This window comes from Mustelus asterias, chromosome 3 (assembly GCF_964213995.1).
Source record: "Mustelus asterias chromosome 3, sMusAst1.hap1.1, whole genome shotgun sequence".
Taxonomy (NCBI): domain Eukaryota; kingdom Metazoa; phylum Chordata; class Chondrichthyes; order Carcharhiniformes; family Triakidae; genus Mustelus; species Mustelus asterias.
This window is the reverse complement of record NC_135803.1, coordinates 45,556,745-45,579,580: the sequence shown is the minus strand read 5'-3', so window position 1 is coordinate 45,579,580 and position 22,836 is coordinate 45,556,745. Positions and strand designations below refer to the sequence as shown.

The 22,836-nt window shown below is 41.9% G+C and overlaps 1 protein-coding gene across 1 annotated transcript in view; it reads right to left on the bottom strand.

The window, feature by feature from the left end:
• Window positions 1-22,836, bottom strand: part of kcnab1a (potassium voltage-gated channel subfamily A regulatory beta subunit 1a) — a 395,957-nt gene that overhangs the window by 3,985 nt on the left and 369,136 nt on the right. The window contains exons 11-15 of the mRNA XM_078208296.1: window positions 21,185-21,270; window positions 19,356-19,476; window positions 16,109-16,203; window positions 10,039-10,159; window positions 472-560 (exon numbers count right to left, since the gene is read on the bottom strand). Of these exons, the coding sequence (XP_078064422.1) occupies window positions 472-560; window positions 10,039-10,159; window positions 16,109-16,203; window positions 19,356-19,476; window positions 21,185-21,270 (512 nt within the window). The remainder of the gene's footprint in view (window positions 1-471; window positions 561-10,038; window positions 10,160-16,108; window positions 16,204-19,355; window positions 19,477-21,184; window positions 21,271-22,836) is intronic.

The following is a 22,836-nucleotide window of genomic DNA, read 5'->3' as shown; positions in this document are numbered from 1 at the left end:
TTCTTGAAAATGTTTGGACCTGAATCCATCTTTCCCTATGGCAGCTAAGGATCCCTTTAACAGTAGTTTAAAATGATCATCTCTCATACGGTGTTGCTCACAGATTGTGCCTAGTTTAAGGAACTGGTGATAGTTGGGGTCTTCCCACTTTAACTATCTTCAAATAATAGTAAAGAATAAACATAGTGTTTGGTTTGGTTGAAGCAACACTTGAGAAGCAAGAGAAAGAGCATTTCTGAAGTGTGCACTGAACGTTGTAAATGTAAAGGTTTTAATGACAATGGTTTTTGTGACCTGCGTGACTTGCTCCTTATGAAGTTTACCAGAGTACTGGCAGTCCAATTTTCGAAAGGGGGAGCTTGATCTGTTGATGGATTTCACTCTCCGGTATCCCTTTGTGGGGGTGAGCAATCCTGTTGCAAATAACGATTTCTATCAATAATTTGGTCAGAGTTTTCAATAATAACTTGCCTGTATGGCACCTAGGTTTTCTGTCAGCTGTTCTGCATTGGAGGCTCCCAGGAGAACTGAACTTACACCCTCATTGCGCAGACACCAAGCTGAAAGAAGTGGAGAATTGCTCAGGGTTAAAAATTGCACCAAGTTCGCTGACAGTTTTGCTAAAATACCATTGCACATTACACAGCAAGAAGACAAATGTACAATAATAGTAAAACAGAAGTTAATATCTTTCATATTATATGTAAGATGTTGTACTGGTCAATTCTCTGCATTTGAATTTACTTTTTCCTAACTTTCTGTATAGCCACTAGATGGAGCACTTTATCACAGCCAGGACCATGAAACTTGAAAAGCTGGAAGTAAGATGGCTTCTTATTTTCAAAGCAAATAAAAGTAACGTTAGTGGCTTTGGAGAATGACTCAGCTCAGACCACTATTTCCTCCAATTTATACTTGTTGGTCTTAAAAAAAAACGTTAGAGAGAGAATGAGAGTCTAGAGATGTTGAGCAAGTCTAGGGATACATATAGAAATACATAAAAGTTCTAATTCGACTCAAGCAGTTTGTGATGGTGATTAACCTTCAAATGGTATTTACTCACCCTGTATCCATATCCTTATATCTCATTTTTCTTCGTCCACCAGCTCAATCTAATCTTGAATGTAACATCGCTTCACCTCAATCCTGGTAATGAATTTCAAAGGCTTATAACTCTGAGTATATAGATAGGCGGGAAAATTGGGCGGAGAGGTGGCAGATGGAGTTTAATCCGGATAAATGCGAAGTGATGCATTTTGGAAGAAATAATGTAGGGAGGAGTTATACAATAAATGGCAGAGTCATCAGCAGTATAGAAACACAGAGGGACCTAGGTGTGCAAGTCCACAAATCCTTGAAGGTGGCAACACAGGTGGAGAAGGTGGTGAAGAAGGCATATGGTATGCTTGCCTTTATAGGACGGGGTATAGAGTATAAAAGCTGGAGTCTGATGATGCAGCTGTATAGAACGCTGGTTAGGCCACATTTGGAGTACTGCGTCCAGTTCTGGTCGCCGCACTACCAGAAGGACGTGGAGGCGTTAGAGAGACTGCAGAGAAGGTTTACCAGGATGTTGCCTGGTATGGAGGGTCTTAGCTATGAGGAGAGATTGGGTAAACTGGGGTTGTTCTCCCTGGAAAGACGGAGAATGAGGGGAGATCTAATAGAGGTGTACAAGATTATGAAGGGTATAGATAGGGTGAACAGTGGGAAACTTTTTCCCAGGTCGGAGGTGACGATCACGAGGGATCACGGGCTCAAGGTGAGAGGGGCGAAGTATAACTCAGATATCAGAGGGACGTTTTTTACACAGAGGGTGGTGGGGGCCTGGAATGCGCTGCCAAGTAGGGTGGTGGAGGCAGGCACGCTGACATCGTTTAAGACTTACCTGGATAGTCACATGAGCAGCCTGGGAATGGAGGGATACAAACGATTGGTCTAGTTGGACCAAGGAGCGGCACAGGCTTGGAGGGCCAAAGGGCCTGTTTCCTGTGCTGTACTGTTCTTTGTTCTTTGTAAAGAAGCTTCTCCTGCTCTCTGTCCTAAATCTCTTGCCATAGAGCCAAAGGAGGCAATTCGGCCCATCTTGTCTGTGTCAGCCCAAGGACACCCAGGTGCATCTGTCCTCTCATCAGCTATTTCAATGGCCTTTTCCGAGGAGTTGGCTTAAATGTTCAGTGGACCTGAACACCCTGCTCTTCCACAGCACCAAACATACTTGTGTTTAGTGCATAATCAATGTTATTGTTCTTTAACTAAACTGCAACACCTCACAATGACACTGATTTACACCATTCACTCTTTAGTCCATTCCCCCCTTATCAATTTTCTGATACAACTTCCTTTAGTCCTCTCAGAATGAAGTGTCCTAGTGTTATCTGCAAATTCTAACACCATTCCCTCAACCCTATTCCCAAATCAATCTGTATAGTAGACAGAACTGAACTATTGAGCTATTCATAGAATCATAGAATCCGTACAGTCCAGAAGGAGGCCATTTGGCCCATCGAGCCTGCACCAACAACAATCCTACCCAGGCCCTGTCCCTGCAACCCCACAATTATGCTGCTTATCCCCTTGACACTAAGGGGCAATTTAGCATGGTCAATCAATCTAAACTGCACATGTTTGGAGTGTGGGAGGAAACCAGAGCACCCAGAAGAAACCCACTCAGACACAGGGAGAACGTGCAGACCCAAGGCCAGAATTGAACCTGGGTCACTGGCGCTGTGAGGCAGCAGTGCTAACCACTGTGCCACTGTATTCATTATTCCCTTAACTATGATTCTCTATTCTTTTTGTTACAATCAATTTTCAATCCAGTTTATAATACTCCCCTTAACCACATGTGCTTAACTCGAATAGATTCATGTGTGGTACCTAGCTAATGATCCCCAACAGTCTAGAAGTGGAGTGAAACCTGACAGTTATGGGATGAGTGTATACTGAACCTCACAATCTAGAACAGTCTACTCTGACATCTGACAGTCTGGGGCTGGGTGTACACTCATCCCTGATAGTCTAGGGTGGGTGTACACTGATTAATGGCAGTTAAGTGATGAGTGTACAATGATCTCCAAGAAGTAGAGGTGAGTGTACACAGAACCCCCTGATTCTACGACTGTGAACTCTACTCCCCAACAATCTAGGGATTGATCTCCACCATTGGAATGTTAAGTGTACACTGGACCCCGACAGTCTGGGTCACACCGGGTCCCGACAGTCTGGTGCTGGGTGTACGTCTTCCGAGAAGGAGTCAACAATGAACCGGAGTTCAGGTTCTCAGTGAATGCACACAAGCGTCATCTGCATAGATACAGGTAGGGTACCATAGGATTAAAGGTCTGTGAACTCTGTACATTATTTTAAAAATATGCAAGGGATAGGCTAGAAAATGACAGGCTGGCCAGTTTGACTTCAGTGGTGGATAAATTATTGGAAATAATTCTGAGAGATAGGATAAACTGTCATTTAGAAAGGCTCAGATTGATCAGGGATTAGTCAGTATGGTTTTGTTCTGGGAAGACCGTGTCTTATAAGAAGATTTTTTTTTGAGGAAGTAACAAGGGGATTGATGAGGGTATTGCAGTGTATATTGTCTACAAATATTTCAGTAAGATAGCTGGCAAGGTGCCACATGGCAGACCGGTCAGAAAAGTGAGATCTAATGGGATACAAGGGAAGGTGACAGGTTGGATCCAAAGTCGGCTCAGTGACAGGAAACAAATGATAATGATTGATGGATGTATTTGCAAATGGAAAGAGGTTTTCAGTGGTGTTCCACAGGGTTCACTGTTGGGGCTTTTGCTGTCTGTTGTATAATTTAATGATTTAGACTTAAATGTGAGTGGCATGATTGGGAAATTTGCAGATGACATTAAAACTGGCTGCGTAGTTAATAGTGAAGAGGATGGCTGTCAACTCCAGAATGATACCAATGGTTTGGTTGAGTGGGCAGAGAATTGGCAAATGGAATTCAATCTGGAAAAGTGTGAGGTAATGCATTTGGGGAGGGCAAACAAAGCAAGGAAATATACTCCATAAATAGGAAGACATTGAGAGAGACCTTTGAATGCAAGTCCACTGGTCCTTGAAGGTGGGAGAACAGATGAACAACATGGTCAAGAAATCAAATGGAATGCTTTCCTTTATTGTGCGAGATATTGATTACAAAAATAATGATGGAACTATATAAATTCTGGTTAGGCCACAGCTGGAATTTTGTGTACAGTTCTGGTCACCACATTACAAGAAGGACACTGCTGCTCTGGAGAGAGTGCAGAGGAGATTTATAAGAATGTTGCCAGGGCTTGAAAATTACAGTTATGAGGAGAGACTGTATAGGCGACTGTTGATTTCCTTAGAACAGAGGAAACTAAGCGGTGAAGTAATTGAGATGCAAAAAATTTATGAGGGGCTTCGACAGTGTAGATAGTAAAGACTTATTTCCCTGAACTAATGGGTCAGTGACTTGGGGGGACAGAAATTTAAGGTGATTGGTAGAAGCATTAGAGGGGACATGAGGAAAAGCTTTTCCACCCAGAAGGTGGTGGGTGTCTGGAATTCACCCGCCTAAATTGGTGGTTGAGGCTGAAATGCTCAATTCATTAAAAAAGTCCCTGAATCTGCATCTGCAAGGCTATGGAGGTAGTTTCTTTTTTAAATCTTTTTTGGCTGGCGCTGATATGGTGGGCTGAATGGCCTCTGTCTGTACTGTAACTTTTCTATGGTTCATATTGAAAGCTCAATGACGGAGGTTGGAATGATTTTGATTTTGGATGGAAGGTGACATAGGTTGAACGGTTTCCTAAAAAGTTTATTTTATTAGTGTCACGAGTAGGCTTATATTAACACTGCAATGCAATTACTGTGAAAATCCCCTAGTCGCCACACTCCGACGCCTGTTCAGGTACACCGAGGGAGAATTTAGCATTGCCAATTCACCTAACGTCTTTGGACTGTGGGAGGAACCCGGAGCACCCCAAGGAAACCCACGCAGACACGGGGAGAACATGCAGACTCCACACAGACAGTGACCCAAGCCGGGAATCTCCCTGGCGCTGTGAGGCAGCAGTGCTAACCACTGTGCCACCGTGCTGCCCCTTCTATATTGCAGATTATCTCCATGCTTGTGGGTAATTTCCTTGAGGTGAGGTGCAGTACTGCAGCAAGGAAAATGGAGAAGTAGGTTTGTGTGTGACACAATCTTTTTTGACTTCAGTCTTAACTGAGATAGGATCTATGGTGGTTCCATTGACGAGGATGACGGCTTGCACGTCATTCTTGTGACAAAGTTCTGAGGGCAGCCATGTTCCATAAGTCTTTGTGCTCGACAGAATCAGGGGGCTTTGCAAGGTTTTTAAAAAATGGTCATGTACTGCAATAGTGCAGTTTTTGGCATTTATCTGAAATCTACCACGCAATGAAGATCACATCTCGATGGGTGTAAATGGCACTGTGACTCTGGAAAGAGTTATTCGACCACAGCGGGGAGATGATTAGAACATAGAACATTGAACAGTACAGCACAGAACAGGCCCTTCGGCCCACGATGTTGTGCCGAGCTTTATCTGAAACCAAGATCAAGCTATCCCACTCCCTATCATCCTGGTGTGCTCCATGTGCCTATCCAATAACCGCTTAAATGTTCCTAAAGTGTCTGACTCCACTATCACTGCAGGCAGTCCATTCCACACCCCAACCACTCTCTGCGTAAAGAACCTACCTCTGATATCCTTCCTGTATCTCCCACCACGAACCCTATAGTTATGCCCCCTTGTAACAGCTCCATCCACCCGAGGAAATAGTCTTTGAACGTTCACTCTATCTATCCCCTTCATCATTATATAAACCTCTATTAAGTCTCCCCTCAGCCTCCTCCCCTCCAGAGAGAACAGCCCTAGCTCCCGCAACCTTTCCTCATAAGATCTACCCTCCAAACCAGGCAGCATCCTGGTAAATCTCCTCTGCACTCTTTCCAGCGCTTCCACATCCTTCTTATAGTGAGGTGACCAGAACTGCACACAATATTCCAAATGTGGTCTCACCAAGGTCCTGTACAGTTGCAGCATAACCCCACGGCTCTTAAACTCCAACCCCCTGTTAATAAAAGCTAACACACTATAGGCCTTCTTCACAGCTCTATCCACTTGAGTGGCAACCTTTAGAGATCTGTGGATATGAACCCCAAGATCTCTCTGTTCCTCCACAGTCTTCAGAACTCTACCTTTGATCCTGTAATCCACATTTAAATTAGTCCTACCAAAATGAATCACCTCACATTTATCAGGGTTAAACTCCATTTGCCATTTTTCAGCCCAGCTTTGCATCCTATCTATGTCTCTTTGCAGCCTACAACAGCCCTCCACCTCATCCACTACTCCACCAATCTTGGTGTCATCAGCAAATTTACTGATCCACCCTTCAGCCCCCTCCTCTAAGTCATTAATAAAAATCACAAAGAGCAGAGGACCAAGCACTGATCCCTGCGGCACTCCGCTAGCAACCTGCCTCCACATAGACATAGAAACCCCACAGTGCAGAAGGAGGCCATTCGGCCCATCGAGTCTGCACCGACCACAATCCCACCCAGGCCCTACCCCCACACATTTTACCCGCTAATCCCTCTAACCTACGCATCCCAGGACTCTAAGGGACAATTTTTAACCTGGCCAAACAACCTAACCCGCACATCTTTGGGACCTGTCTCCTTCCAAACACTCCAATCCGAAAATTTTCCATCGACCACCACCCTCTGTCTTCGATCAGACAGCCAGTTACCTATCCATTCGGCCAACTTTCCCTCTATCCCACACCTCCTCACTTTCATCATTAGCCGACCATGGGGGACCTTATCAAACACCTTACTAAAATCCATGTATATGACATCAACTGCCCTACCTTCATCAACACACTTAGTTACCTCCTCAAAAAATTCTATCAAATTTGTGAGGCACGACTTGCCCTTCACGAATCCGTGCTGACTATCCCGGATTAATCCGCATCTTTCTAAATGGTCGTAAATCCCATCTCTAAGGACCTTTTCCATCAATTTACCAACCACCGAAGTAAGACTAACCGGTCTATAATTACTAGGGTCATTTCTATTCCCTTTCTTAAACAGAGGAACAACATTCGCCATTCTCCAGTCCTCTGGCACCATCCCCGTGGACAGCGAGGACCCAAAGATCAAAGCCAAAGGCTCTGCAATCTCATCCCTTGCCTCCCAAAGAATCCTAGGATACATTTCATCAGGCCCAGGGGACTTATCGACCTTCAGTTTATTCAAAACTGCCAGGACATCCTCCCTCCGAACATCTATTTCCTCCAGCCTATTAGCCTGTAACACCTTCTCTTCCTCAAAAACATGGCCCCTCTTCTTGGTGAACACTGAAGAAAAGTATTCATTCATCACCTCGCCTATCTCTACTGACTCCATACACAAGTTCCCACTACTGTCCTTGACCGGCCCTAACCTCACCCTGGTCATTCTTTTATTCCTCACATAAGAGTAAAAAGCCTTGGGGTTTTCCCAGGATTGAGGAAGATCCTTGCAATGATCATACTAGTGGCAGGGAGACTTCTCAGTAATTACCACAGTCGGACCTGTCTCCTTCTATGACTGCCTCGCATGCTCCTATTCCACGGGTCCTACTGATTTTCCATGTCAGGGAGAGTTTTTTGGAGGCCAAGTGATTTTTCTTTAGACTAGGTGATAGCTACACACAACTTTCTTTCATATGTATTGGAGGCAAAAAAAGAACATCCATGTCATGAGTTCCGTGCCTTTCCGAGTAAACCTTCTCCATTTCGATCAGTTGCAAGCCAGTCCCCATGAGTCACCAGGTATGTCTGACCTCCTTAGGAGTGCTTTGAGGACATCTCAAAAGGAATTCCACTGTCCTCCTGGGAGTCTCTTGCTGTGATAGAGTTCTGAGTAAAGCAGTTTCTTCGGGAGTCTGGTATTTGGCTTACGATCATTATGTCCCATAAAGCGGACATGGTTTTGAGTGATTAGTGCCACGATGCTGGACAAGTTGGCCTGGGAGAGGACACTGCTTTTGGGTGGCCTTTCTTGCCACTAAATTGGGAGCATCTTAGTGAAGACATCACCTGTGATACTTTTCCAATGTCTGTTGTGGATCATCTAAGTGTCTGAAGCAGATAGGAGTCAGGAATCACTCCTGACTGGTAAACCATAATCCAAGTCTCTGGATCTGGTCCTCAACCTCTCTTTTCCTCTATTGGCCAAAGGCTGAGCTGGCACAATGGAAGCAATATGAATTCTATCGTCTTTGTCAAGAAGAGGCTCCCAAGATACAGAAACTGGTCCACATTTTCCACGATTGAAGATACAAAAATCTATGATGCCACCATAGAAAAGTCTTGTTTCTGACATTAAAATTGATAAGTGCTGAATCATTCTAAGTACTCAGCAATTAATATATTCCTAATCCAAAAAAAGTAAAATAACAAAGTGACATTGGATTTTCCCATAGATTACCTTATAACAGGTACTTTTCCATATTTAACACTGCACAATTTGGCTGACAATAGACACTTTACCCTTTCCAATTCAGTTCACAGAAACACTCCATTCTTTTATGTAGATACTCTCCTACGGCCCTCACTGTCCACACTGACATTCTTCTCCATTCCCCATCAATTCATTTCCTTCATGTTCATCACTTCTCCTGATCAGACTGGCATTCTTGCCTCTCAGCCACTTTCTGCCCCACTTCCTTTCATTCAATGCTGACTTTCTCGTTACTCTCCGATCCCAATTTCTGTCCCAAACCAGCGATCCAATATAAGCCTCTTCCTCTCCCCCTTTTACGCTCCCATTCATTTGCTCCTCCTTTGTCATCCGTTGCCACCTCATTGACTTCCTTCTATGCCCCCTTGCCACTGCTCCTACCCGGGTCCAGCTACATTGTATCAGGCACACACACTGTCATATGTTTCTTCTGGACCTAGGATAGAGATTCTGAATATGATAGATATGAAATTATAATTGCAAAACCTGCTATTTGCAGTGTGCAGAAACAGATCAATCCCTGTCCTGAATTAGCAAAGATTGAATCGAGTTATCCAGTCTGGTACTTTATTCAAATTTTATTCATTGGACATGGGCGTTGCTGACTGGGTCAGCATTTATTGCCCATCCCTAATTTAAGAGTCGACCACATTGCTGTGGGTCTGGAGTCACATTTAAGTCAGACCAGGTAAAGATGGCAGATTTCCTTCCCTAAAGGACATTACTGAATCAGATGGATTTTTGTTTAAGGACGATCAACAATGATTTTATGGACTATCATTAGCCTTTTAAATTCCAGGTTTTTATTGAATTCAAATTTAATCATCTGCCATGGTGGGATTCGAACCCGGGTCTTCAGCCTTCATTCAGCCAACATTGGATCTCTGGATTACTGGTTCAGTGACCATGACCATTATGTCACCACCTCCCCCTGCCAGGCCGACCTAGCTAGAAACAGCAGCAGAGGAGAGATCCCATTCCAAACTAAATTTTGTTGACAGTGGTCATTGTTGACATATATAAGACTAATAGAAGGTGTTTGTTTAATTATCATAGAATCCCTGCAGTGCAGAAGGAGGCCATTCAGCCCATCAAGTCTGCACTGACAACAATCCTGCCCAGGCCCTATTCCCGTAACCCCACACATGACACTAGGGTCAATTTAGCATGGCCAATCAACCTAAGTTGCACATCTTTGGACTGCGAGAGCACCTGGAGCAAACCCACACAGACACGGGAAGAATGTGCAAACTCCACACAGACAGTGACCCGAGGCCAGAATTGAACCCGGGTCCCTGGTGCTGTGAAGCAGCAGTGCTAACCACTGTGCCACCGCGCCGCCCCAATTATGTTTAACCCAAAGCTTGATTCAACCCCGAATCTCAGTTTTGGGGTCAGACAAGCTCGGCAAGGTTTCACTCGATGTTACTGATTATAGTCTGCCACTTTGATTCAGAGTGGTAGTAAGACTGTTAGTCGGAATCTTCTAGAACTGTTCTCACCTATTGCTAACTGGGGTAGCGTACAGCTCAGTCGCTCCACAATCGGAATGAGATCCTTCAGTTTTGCCTGCTGTCTCCTTCCTTCTTCACTGATAATTTTGTCCTTCAACCATTGGTAACACTGAAAATGAGCACAATCTTAGTATAACGATTATTTTATTGAATACTTTCAATAATTTGATTTATAGCGCTAGAATAGTTGCTGCATATCAAAAATAATCTATTGGTCGTGAAGCGCTTTCAGACATCCTGAGAATATAATGAAGCATTATATAAATGTGTTTTTATTTTGATGACAATCAATATACATTCTTTGCAAATTACTTGGACAATGTGTATCTGAATGTCAATACATATTTGAAGTGTTTTAATGGATCATGAGATGTCATGTATTTCCAATATTCTACAAAACAATGTAACAATTTTGTATAGTACTGTATATTATGTACATTTTTTTTTACAACCTTCTGTTTTTAAACTTGCCATAATCCTGAACATAAACTATGTCCTCAGTAACATTATAATGTACATTCAATGTTCTATTTCCTCATAGTCAAGCAACAAATCTTTGTGGCTCTTTTGATCATTTGACATATTTGTGTATTTACTCATTTTGTCATGAATTATATTACGCCCCCTCATCTTGATATTTGACTCAAAAAAACCCCATTGGCTACAGAGACTGCAGGGGTGAACATTTTATGGTATTATCAGTGTAAAAGGAACACATCTGAAGTTTGCAGGGGTCTGAGTTTGGTGCTGAGCTACCTTCAATCAGGACTACGGTTATGTGAAATTCCCGTTCAGTGGGACAAGCGCCCCTGGCTAGCTGCAGTAGTTAGCAGCTGAAGTATTAGCCAAACAGCAGCCATTAGGACCTTCAGGAATGGAGGTTTTTTATCATGTGCTGGAGTCTTTCAAGCTGAAGGACAAAAAGCTGATAGTAGCCCGCAGTGCCTGAACTAATCAAAAAGGACACTGCTCTTCATTATTAGAATAGCTGCAGAGAAAATAGAGATCATCAAGGGAGTTACAGTTGGAGAATAGAACTAGTGCTGTCAGTCGAATTGTGATAGAGTAAGAAAAGGGACTAAAGTCAAATAGTCACAAATCAATCCTCTTATAGGAACTGAATCTGACTGAGATTAAGGGAGATGCATTACTGACATGATCTGTTACACAGTTCAGAAGAAAGAGAACAAAGTTAATGAGCAGATGTAACCTAAGAGCATCAGCAGCTGTGGTTAAGTTTGAATACACAAGTGCGGGACAGGTTGAGGGAGGACTGGTGCTGCTACTGTCCTCATGTTGCGTTCACTGAATAGTACCATGAATGTTGTGCCATATGATGGCTAATGAATGTTACCTTAATTTACAGTAGGTCTAGTCTCCTATACTTCTGTAATGGTTACAGGCTGCTTGCTAATGAGTAGGAATTCACCCGTAGAAATATATTATCTAAGGTAATAGTTGAAGTAGAATGGATAATGTGCAACCTTAAGGGTGAGTTAATATCATAAATTGCAAGAGGAAATTTTGAAATAAGATTGCGCAATGCATTCATATTCAATGAAGTCTCATTCAATGAAATATAAGTTGACGTTAGTGCAGTGCGAGTCACATTGTATCATAGCGCTGTAGTTTGATGCAGTCGTGGGTTCCTGCTATCCAGGAACATTTCAGTCATTTTTGCTGCTGATTTTCATAATACAATAAGATCTGCTTCCCTAGTGGCCCAGCATACCATTAAGTTTTGCCATATTCATTTAGAAAGCACCGGTTTTGACCTTTGGTCTCTTTTAAGTTAGTTAACCTCAGCTGCCAGTGTAGCAGATGTGCAATAATTGATTACTGGGTCGCTGAATCATAGAACAGTTATAGCACAGAAGGAGGCCATTCAGTCCACCGTGTCTGTGCCAGCTCTCTGTAAGAGCAACTTAGCTAGTTTTATTGCTTGACCCTTTCCCCATGGCCCTGCAACCTTTCCCCCTTCAGGGCTTATCCAACTTTTGAATCTGGCTCCAACATGCTTTTAGGCAGTCCACTGTCTGTAATGCCTCTTTGCAGCTGAATACTTTGCTGGAATTCAGTACCGATGTTCACATATGAAGAGTAGGTACTTGTGTGAAGTACTGGAAAGCAATTGGGACCAGTGGGACTGGAGCCAAACAAAAAGACTTTGACCACAGCATTTGGTTGCACAGTTACTGTATTTTTCATGATACGAGTGCTAATTTAATTCCATAGTGGGGGGGGGGGGGGGGGGGAGGGGGAGGGAGTCACACATGGTTGGTATTAGCCATGCCAGATACCATTTTTGAGAATGTGTCGGCTCAGGTACAGGGAATGTGCACCGGAAGAATGCGGATAGGCAGATTCTGACGTCAATCAACATGTAGTACTCATTTGACACCATGCTGCTATTTTTGACCTCAGCTGTCTAACTAATCCTATATTAATCCTGTATAGCTGAATATGCATTAGCAACAAGAACTCCATCAGTGTGATTTAAAAAGATCAACTACTTTCAGTTTGATTTCTACTGGTGTCGAGTTTGTAGAACTGGTTGCTGGTTTGTATCATCATTTAAAGTTGCTGAGTTCTACAGTGAGTGCTGTCGCATGTGCTGAAGGACTTTCTCCTGACTTTAAGGATTCTACTTAGACCATTTGCTCCCAGACATTAGTGCAGCAGTTTGTATCCCCCTTGTCTAGCAGTTTGATAGAGAAAACAAACAGAGGCAACACCGAGGAGGACAAGCTGCTTGAAGAGGGAAGAAGAGAAGGATTCTCAGCTGGAGACTGTATCTGTCCAGGGTCTTCAGTGAGCAATTCTCCACAAGAAACCACAGCAAGGAACAGTGTGTCAGACATCTCCACTTCACTAAGGATGTCATCAGCAAATCTGCCACCTATTGCAGCAAGAACTGTACCTCAGAACAGGGCCAGGAGTGCATTGCCAGTAGCTTTATGCAATCAGATCCTTCCAATAGGTATAATTTCAACATTCGCAATGGGAACAATTGCATAAGGGAGCTCCTTAAGGCTCTCATATTTCGTTCTCTCTTGCCAGAAAAGAGCAGGTAGAATGAACAAACAGCTTCAGGATTATAGGCTCCCCTGTGGAATGGCCTTGCACTGATTACCCTATTCCATTGCTGTAATTATTTTTCAAATTAGTCGATCGTTCTTTTTGAACCGACATTTGCTGGTAGCATGGCAGCCGTCAGCTGCGTGGACCCTCTGGAAGCCCTTTGCTGACCTCCGCACACCCCAGTTTAGAAACCCCTGATGTAGAGCATCATCTCTTCCATGGGTGGAGGGATATGCTAGTAAGGTGTTGCTGTCTGAGGTTTTGTGCCACCTTGCCCTGCAAGAAATGGTGGGGGAAGTGCATTGGGGAATATGGTGCAACCTGTTTGGTTGTGTGGCTATCATGGTTGAATAGCTAGCAGTGTGTATGAGATGGGAGTGTGAAGTTTGCAGCAGTGCAATGCAGTGTGTGGGGGTGAGGTGAAACTATAATTGTGATATGTCAATCATGTTTGATAGCGATTATTGGTAAGTGAGTGATGAATTGAGCAGTGTCTTAGGCTAGTGATTTTTATTATTGGCTATCCCTTGTTAGTGAGGGTGATTGTCTTCCATGGTCCGAAGATGGCTGTTGAAGCAGATTCGGGACCTGTGGGCTTTGCATCGCCTGGAATGTCTGGTCGTGTATTTTCAGTTCGGGTCATGGCATGTTCTTTTCACCACTTTCACTTTTCCTCTTTATTAATGCTGGGATCCTTCCTCCAGACTCTGCCAAGGTTTGATCCAAGGCGATGGTCTCCAAGGAGCTGATGTTAATGTTGCATTTCTTCATGTTGTCTTTCAAGCACATCCTTAAGTGCTTCTTCTGGATTCTTATGCATCTTCCCTGACTGAGCTAGGAGAAGACCAACTGTTTTGGGGGCCTGATACCTGACATCTGAATTCTGTGACTAACTGAATGAAGCTTTTGGCAGATGATGACAGCCCTCAATGCTTGTGAGAGGATACTGATGTTAGTGCGTCTGTTCTCCCATATAATATATAAGATCTTCACAGGCAGCGCTGATGACACGACTCCAGTGCTTTCAGGTGTCTCCTGTACATTGTCCATTTTCAGCCCTGTACCGTATGGAAGGGATCACCACCATATGGTAGACCATCAGATTATTTTCAGTATTGACATTGTAATCTTCAAATAGTCACATCCTCAGGTAGTCAAAGGCTGCTCCAGCAGATTTCAGGTGAAGCTGGATTTCTTTGTCAATGTCAGCCTGTAAGGATATAGCTTTGAAGATGAATTCACTGATCTTGACCACTTGTGTGGTCATTAAACTTTTTGTGGCACTGCATCCAGGTCCTCGGGGTTATACAGTTTATATTGACCACAAAGGCTATTGCTGCCATTGCCTTCTCAGAGTTGATCTGATGATCCACTGGCTTCCTGTGAAGATAAAACATCTCTGCTCCTCTTCAACTCTTGTATCAGCGCTGAGTTTGTAAACGACAGGGGCTGGACTCTCTTTGACCCCAGTCACTCTTGAGTTAGCACTTGCCCAGCCACAGTGCCGGATTTAGACTTGGTGAGGCCCTAAGCTATATAAAGCTTGGAGGCCCCTTGTTAAAAAGTTACACCAAAAGGTCTCACAAAGGTGCGTACCAAAACAGGACCTTGGGTCGCCACAAAAAAATTGAAAACATAATTATGCCTTTTAATTATTTAATAGCAAGGTATTTAAAGTGAAAAATACAAATTATTTTCAAGTGAATGCATTTACTGATTACCGAGGATGCATTTACTGATAACCGAGGAGTTCACCCTCGGTTAAGACATCCCATTGACCTACATCATTGAGTTTCGTGAATTTTGTTGTTTCAACTCTGGATGTCGGCTCTGCAACGCTCACATTTGCATCACTTCCAGTGTTTTCCTCAGCTGAGATTCCAGACTCTGTTGTCTCAGTAGCAGAGGCACTAGGCTGTGGTTGTTTTGGACTTTGCCGATCACCTTGGGTTTGTGGATCCTTATCTGTTTCTGGAGTAAAGTAACTGTCAACTTTTGATAATTTTTTGAGTTGCTCTTCAAGCTGGTGCTTTCTTTTTCTTTTCTGGTATCCGCTCTTAAATGTTCCCTTCATTGTAAACCTTCTGAAATTTTGTGAGGCCCCTGCGGATTGTGAGGCCCTAAGCTGTAGCTTGTTTAGCTTATGCCTAAATCCAGCACTGCCCAGCCAGAATGCACCTCCCCTTTAAAAGTTGTAGGCTGGCTTTAAGTGATATTAGCTTTGCACAAACTTGAACCCCTTAGAGGCCTACAGCTGTCCAACAGCATGGTTAAGATTTAGCAACACATTACTGTTAGCATTACAGTTTGAGGTTTGTGTGATGCCTGAATTGGAAGCAATGGAGATTAGTTATGCCTTGCAATCCCTGTGCCCATTTTCTGGGCAGCCATACTTTCCGTCATTGACTTCTGGATAGCAGGAAGAAATGGAAAAGAATCAGCGAGGAAAAGGTTTGAAAAGAAACAATAAATGAGTTACTTTTCTTTCAATGTAGTTACATATTGTGAGGGTTTTTGGTGATAGCAGCTTTATTTAACTTGTCATCATTACATTCCTGTTTTGACACTAAATATTCATACACTGAGCACTAAAGAGTTTTGAGTAATTTGATTTGCATGATAAGTGAACTATTAACTGAATCACTGACTAATGTTTTCAGCATCCTAAAACAAGAAATAGTTGAATAAGGCCACTTGTGTTGCTGCTTCCACAAATCCAATACCATCACACAGGCTGTATTATCTCCTTAACCTTCTCAAAGTTTTGCAATATGCATAATGCTACATAAGGTGGACTGTTAATGCCACAATGTAAAATTTGAAAATAGCAAAAATAATAACTGCTGTTACCTGGGGAATCCAGTTATAACATGATTAATCTCATAAAATAAATTACTTCAACAAGGCAAAGGTGTCACTTTCTATTTCGTTAAAGGCGCCCATTAAATCCAAGAGATTTATTCATTAGTTGCATTACCTTTAATGAAGCTCTTGAACTGTCAGGTACTCCAATATCATACTTCCCACTGATGATTCCACAGGCAAGGGGAGACCAGGTCATTGCACCAACTCCTACAAAAACAAAGACAACTGAAAATGAGAAAACAATCAATACAGTACAATGACAAACCTAAGAAACAAGGGCTTATGGGGTTGCTTCAATATTAATGATAATACGCAAAGTATTGCCTGAATTAGAGAAAATATCCAAAGCATTTCCATAAATCTGACCTCAAAATGGAGCCAGTGGTCAGACTGCACATTGGGGAATTAAAATGCTAATTCAAGTCTGAAGGTTAACATAATAAGCTATTCTTGTGAGTTTGGGAATACAGAAGCCATCAAGGCGAAGGTCCACAGATAGTTTGTTCAGAGTTTCAACTGTTTCACTGCTCTGAAAGAGTGCAAGGCTCTTTATTAAAAACAGACTGATGTTAAGGGCATATTAACATATAAGGGCAAAAACTGGCATATTTGGATTAATCTTCAATAGCGTTTCATTCATCAGAGTATTGATGTAGCTGTTTAAACTATCTGATATCTAAAGAGATGAACTCTTCTAATCTGTATCACTCAGATTGATTAGTAAAATTCAGCACGTTTCTTTGCAAATCAATGATATATAAGATGTAGTTTGGCAGTAGTAATTTTTGTAGTTGGTACAAATTCAGAACATTTTAGTTTTAAGCTTCACAGGTATTATCCAGTACTACAGTGTAGGAGTTATTTGTCCAATGTATGTGGAATTAGAGTAATTAATTCAATGTCAGATCAGATATAGAAATATATAAAGAAAGAAAAACTGAATTGAGAGAGAAAAAAGATCAAAAGGGGAAAGTCAGCTTTTTTTTCAATTTTAATATTTTTGACAACAATTCACTACCTAATAGTATGAATTTCCAGACTTTCAGTTACTCACTTTCTGGACACAAGAGGTTGATTACTTATTCTTTCTCTGGAAGACAACACAAACCACCACTGACAAAAACTGCCAAGTAAATGGCTCAGGATGAAGCATCAGCAGACAATGAGCAAGGACCTTTCTTCAGGCACAGCGCACATGAATGAATGAAGAGAGTATTTACTCTGTTAATTACTAGACTTAACTTTCCAGAGCAATTCATGTACAAATAGAGCAACTTCATGAAAATCATAGGAGATTAAGAATGAACGGCTGTTTTCACAAAGCTAAAGGCAGAGCACTGCAAATTGGGCAGAAACTTCTGGCCTTTCACAACTCATGAGGTTTATTTTCCTCGTCACCAATTGCTGGCTGATTTGTGCATTAATAAGGGTGAATCTGATTCAGACACCATTATTTTTCAGTTCTTTCTAGGCCGGTGTCTGAGTGCTGTGGATTGTGACCATGTGAATAATAAACAATTGTTAGGTCTTGGCTTTATTATTCAGCTGATTAGATGTTTTGGCAAGACAGGTTTCGTTTATTTTCTCAGTCGCTTGTGTTTATCCTTGTATGAGCTTGGTTGTATAAATGCTAATATAATCCAAGCTGGCAAAATAATTCTGCAGGTCAATCTTTGGCATCATTAACTCCGAGGCATAGACTGGATAGGAAACACTAGACCATTTTCTTCACAAGGAGTTAAGAATCTTCTGGTGCTCTTAATGCATGTACTTGACAAGGTACTGATCCAAGTCCTTTTATGCTTTACCGATTTACTACATTGTCATTTGGAGTTGATTGTGACTACATTTTAGTTAATTCCTATCCAGACAATTAAATTAACTTACTTTACAGAGAACCCAAAGTGGAACTGACACACCAGCCATGTCCTACAAGGGTATACGGAATGTGCAATATTGAATCTTCCCTCGAGTTCAGACTGCTGCAATGTCAGGCACCAGTGAGATTCAGGACAAGGAAAGTGAAGTTATACAAGGTCACTTTCCATAAAGCTACTTTCAATAAAGCTCATCATTGCTGAAAAACACCCCCACAAGATTGGGACAGTTAATCTGAACGGTACGAGACGTATAACATGGAACATTTCATATAGTCATCCTGAGCTGAGCTTTGAATAGATAACATTTAATTTTACTTTATTGTCTGGATGCATTGAAGCTCCTGAAAAAAACCCAATTGCCAATGAAAGGAATCACATCATACATCAATGCACAGCATATTATTTTACACAGGTTTGGATGCATGCTGCTGCTGTATGAAGCATGTAATATTACTGACATTGTAAATAGTTATTATAATTTCAAAATATTGAATTATATAAAAATTTTGATGGTGTCTAAATCCAGCTAATAAGTAAAATCTTATATAAGCTTGGCTTATTTGATAGCATTTTGCCTCAGTCAGAAGGTTATTGGTACAAGTACTGCTCCATGACTTGGAACACTTAATAGAGGCTAATGTCCCAGTGCAATAATGAATAAAAGCTGCTGTGATATGTGCTTTTTGTTAGTGATGTTAAAATAAGGCTCTGGCCTGACTTGACATTTCAAGTGCTTGTTAATGGTTTCAGTGTGCTGGTCATCTACCATCATCAAAAACTGATTAATCAATCAACTGCCTCATTGCTGATTAATCAATCAACTGCCTCATTGCTGATTGTATGATCTTACTTAACATACCTAAACTGGATTTCAAAGTAGAGTAATTAATTGAATGTAAAGCGCTTTGAAATGCTTCAGGGAAACGGGGCAGTCATTTTATGACAGGACCTGATGTCATTCTCAAATGCAGCTTCTAGTCCTGCATCAAGCTGGGAGCAGTCACCGGAGATTGATTTTTTTCCGGACTGGCTAATTACTGATCAGAAGATGCAACTCACCATTCAATTAAAGATGATTTGTGGACACTGAAGCTGGAGGGCCAAACAGAGGGGGGTGCTCAAGGACATCTTGGAGAGGTGGGTAGGCCCTCAGGCTGACTGGATCTATAGTCTTCATTGGCTGGGTATTTACCAGAGCAAACTACCTGAGCAAGATACCCACCTACCTTGACCCAGCCTCCTGGTTGATGACTCGGGAGTGGCTGGTTACTGGCAAACTAGCACGCAGGCCAGTAGCGTTAAAGTATGCACCCACCAGCCTCAGTTGCCATCCCCATATTGGGGCCAAAACCCTGATCATACAATCAGCCACAAATCTTCCTTGTCAACACTTAGGATGCAGCATATTAATGTTCATCTTAAAACTAATGGATTAAATCTTGGCAGGACCAGTACATTAACTATAGCGCAGGTACTCACCAATCTTGTGATAAAGCTCAGGGAGTTGCACCTCAATCTTCTCTCTCTGAAAGATATGATATTCCGCTTGCTCACAGACTGGAGGGATCAAATTAAACTGTCTGGCGACGGAGTAGGCCTCCTGAGGAAAATCACAAACCGAAAATCAGTTTCTAACAATACTGTACTAGGAAATAAAAGATGAAGTGACTATCCTTGTCAATCCATGATTCTCATCAGAAACATTTCAATGATTGGAACAGATGGTGGTGGGAAATGAAACAAGACACTACTCATTTGCACATAACTTATTTTCAAGGGTTTTAAATAAATATTTGTGGGTAAAGTTCCCCCATTAATAGGTCTGAATTTATTAATCCATAAATTGAAGAATGCCCTTTATTCTAACAAATGCACGTTGATGATGCCAAAATTACAGACAATCAGAGATTCAAAGGTTTCCTCAGGTAAAATCCATTAAAAGAGAAATATAGATTAACATCAACATTTCATCAGAGTCAATCTGTGTTTCTCTTTGATATGGGTGTGAATTTATACAACTTCAGATTTTTGCATTGTTTAGGATTTCATTTACAAAGTGCTGCCTTTGATCATTTGACTAGAACATAGAACGGTACAGCACAGAACAGGCCCTTCGGCCCACAATGTTGTGCCGAGCTTTATCTGAAGCCAAGATCAAGCTATCCCACTCCCTATCATCCCGGTGTGCTCCATGAGCCTATCCAATAACCGCTTAAATGTTCCTAAAGTGTCTGACTCCACTATCACTGCAGGCAGTCCATTCCACACCCCAACCACTCTCTGCGTAAAGAACCTACCTCTGATATCCTTCCTGTATCTCCCACCACGAACCCTATAGTTATGCCCCCTTGTAATAGCTCCATCCACCCGAGGAAATAGTCTTTGAACGTTCACTCTACCTATCCCCTTCATCATTTTATAAACCTCTATTAAGTCTCCCCTCAGCCTCCTCAGCTCCAGAGAGAACAGCCCTAGCTCCCTCAACCTTTCCTCATAAGACCTACCCTCCAAACCAGGCAGCATCCTGGTAAATCTCCTCTGCACTCTTTCCAGCACTTCCACATCCTTCTTATAGTGAGGTGACCAGAACTGCACACAATATTCCAAATGTGGTCTCACCAAGGTCCTGTACAGTTGCAGCATAACCCCACGGCTCTTAAACTCCAACCCCCTGTTAATAAAAGCTAACACACTATAGGCCTTCTTCACAGCTCTATCCACTTGAGTGGCAACCTTTAGAGATCTGTGGATATGGACCCCAAGATCTCTCTGTTCCTCCACAGTCTTCAGAACCCTAATTTTTGATTTTATCATATAAAGTTTTGTGGTTGAGGTGCGAGCCCAGGAAATAAAACGACAAGAGGATTAGCAGCTTTCTGGTGCCTTTGGAACACAGCTTCATTCTGGATAAAGCAAGGATTCACTTACATTATTAATCTGTCAGATCAATTAGCTTTCTTCTAAATGGTGAAAAGGTCAAGATCCTAAAATAGCACCGTGGCACGAATAAATAACAAATATTTAACTCGCTAAAATTCTCTCTGTATGAGACAAAAATAATTTCTGACAAAACCAACAAATGCATTCAAACCACAGTAGTCTTCACATAAATGCCAGTTAGAACTGAAGAATTATTTTCCACACGGTAGTAGTATTTGATTCAAGACTGAGCTCTGCTTACACAGATTAGATCATAATGATAAATTTGAATTGCTACTTTTTTCTAAAGATATTAAATGACCGTTTAGATCCTTAGAAGTGGATTGCGTGGTTGATATGCAGCTAATAAAGTATTTACAGATGGATACCATAATCTCCATGGCGCTCCAACGGGATGTTCCCCAGTACATGGTCATTCCTTGGTTTATCACATATGTCATTGCCCGGACAATCTCTAAATGAAGAGGGAAGCAAATAAAAAGATAGAAGTTAGGTACTTCACCCTTCTTGCTGCTAAAGGATCCTGCATGAACTATGGCTTTTGACAGAACAGTCATATTTCTAGTTGATAATGCTAACTTTTCCTCGGTTTCCATGACTTCAGTTCAACGACTGGAACACTCATAATAAACTTAAGAAATTAAACATTTCTGCTTCTCAAGACAATTTTGAACTGTGCTTATCCTTTGCTTCAGGGGTTTTAAAGCATGGCTGATCTGACCTGAAGTCCTATTGTCTTTCATGTAACCCCACTTCGATCGATTTTGCCTCTATTGGACTTGTCCACTACTTGCATATAAAGTTGTCAGAAAATATAAGCACTGTTCATTGCATTACATTCTAGGATATTATCTGTTATTGTAAATGAAGGAATTATACATTGGTTTTACCAGACAAAATCAATTTTCTACTGACAGTAATGCTTTACTGATAGACTAGATCTGATTGGAGCAGATGCAGAAATTACCTGCCCTATTATATGATTTAGTTTTTCAACATGCTTGGAATCATGTTCTTGTTTGAATAAAGCCTCAGCTGTGAGTTCAAACAACATTCAGAGCAAGACGGGGGCGAGCGAAAGATGCTTTTAGGGGTGTAGATAGCTCCAGCTGAGGGGTTAATATGAACACAGGGCTTATGGCGTCCTGTGCTATAATTTCCCAATATTGTGATTTGATCATGACCAACAGCAATGGAAAATGCCATCAGTTAGCAGCTATACGGTGGCACCGTGGATAGCACTGCTGCCTCTCAGCGCCAGGGACATGGGTTCAATTCCAACCTCGATGACTGTGTGGAGTTTACATGTTCTCCCCGTGTCTGCATGGGTTTCCTCTGGGTGCTCCAGTTTTCTCCCACAGTCCAAAGATGGGCTGGTTAGGTTGATTCGCCATGCTAAATTGTCCCTTCATGTCGGGGGATTAGCAGGGTAAGTATGTGGAGTTATGGGTATGTGGAGTTATGGGTGGGATTGTTGTCAGTGCAGGCTCAATGGACCACATGGCCTCTTTCTGCACTGTGAGGATTCCATGATTCAATGACTCTATAATATATTTACTACTCTGTTAAATCCTAGTGATCGGGATGTAATCGGGCAACTCTCACATACTCTTTTCATCCCCTTCAAACAGCAAGCATGAGTGTCATTCCCACTCCAATCAGTTTGTGCAGAGTGGTTTAAGGAAGCATTCGAGAGTAGACAATTTTGCATTTGTTGCCCATATCACTGCTGCTGATGCATGATTAAAAGTTTAAAAAATGATTGATGAAAGTGTTAATTACAATTAAAACATTTTCAAGGAATGATGAACTAAAAGAAATAATGTTTCCAAAGGGCAAAATGAAAAACTTCCAAAGAACTTTCATGGTACATTGGTTATATGAAAAAAAGGCTATTTTAGGACACTTGATTTTTCACAAGATTTCTTAATTTTATTCTGTACGTATTCTTCAGGTGGGATATTAAATGGATGCCCTGGATGTCTATTCCAATGTTTCATGTGCACACTATAGGTCTGAT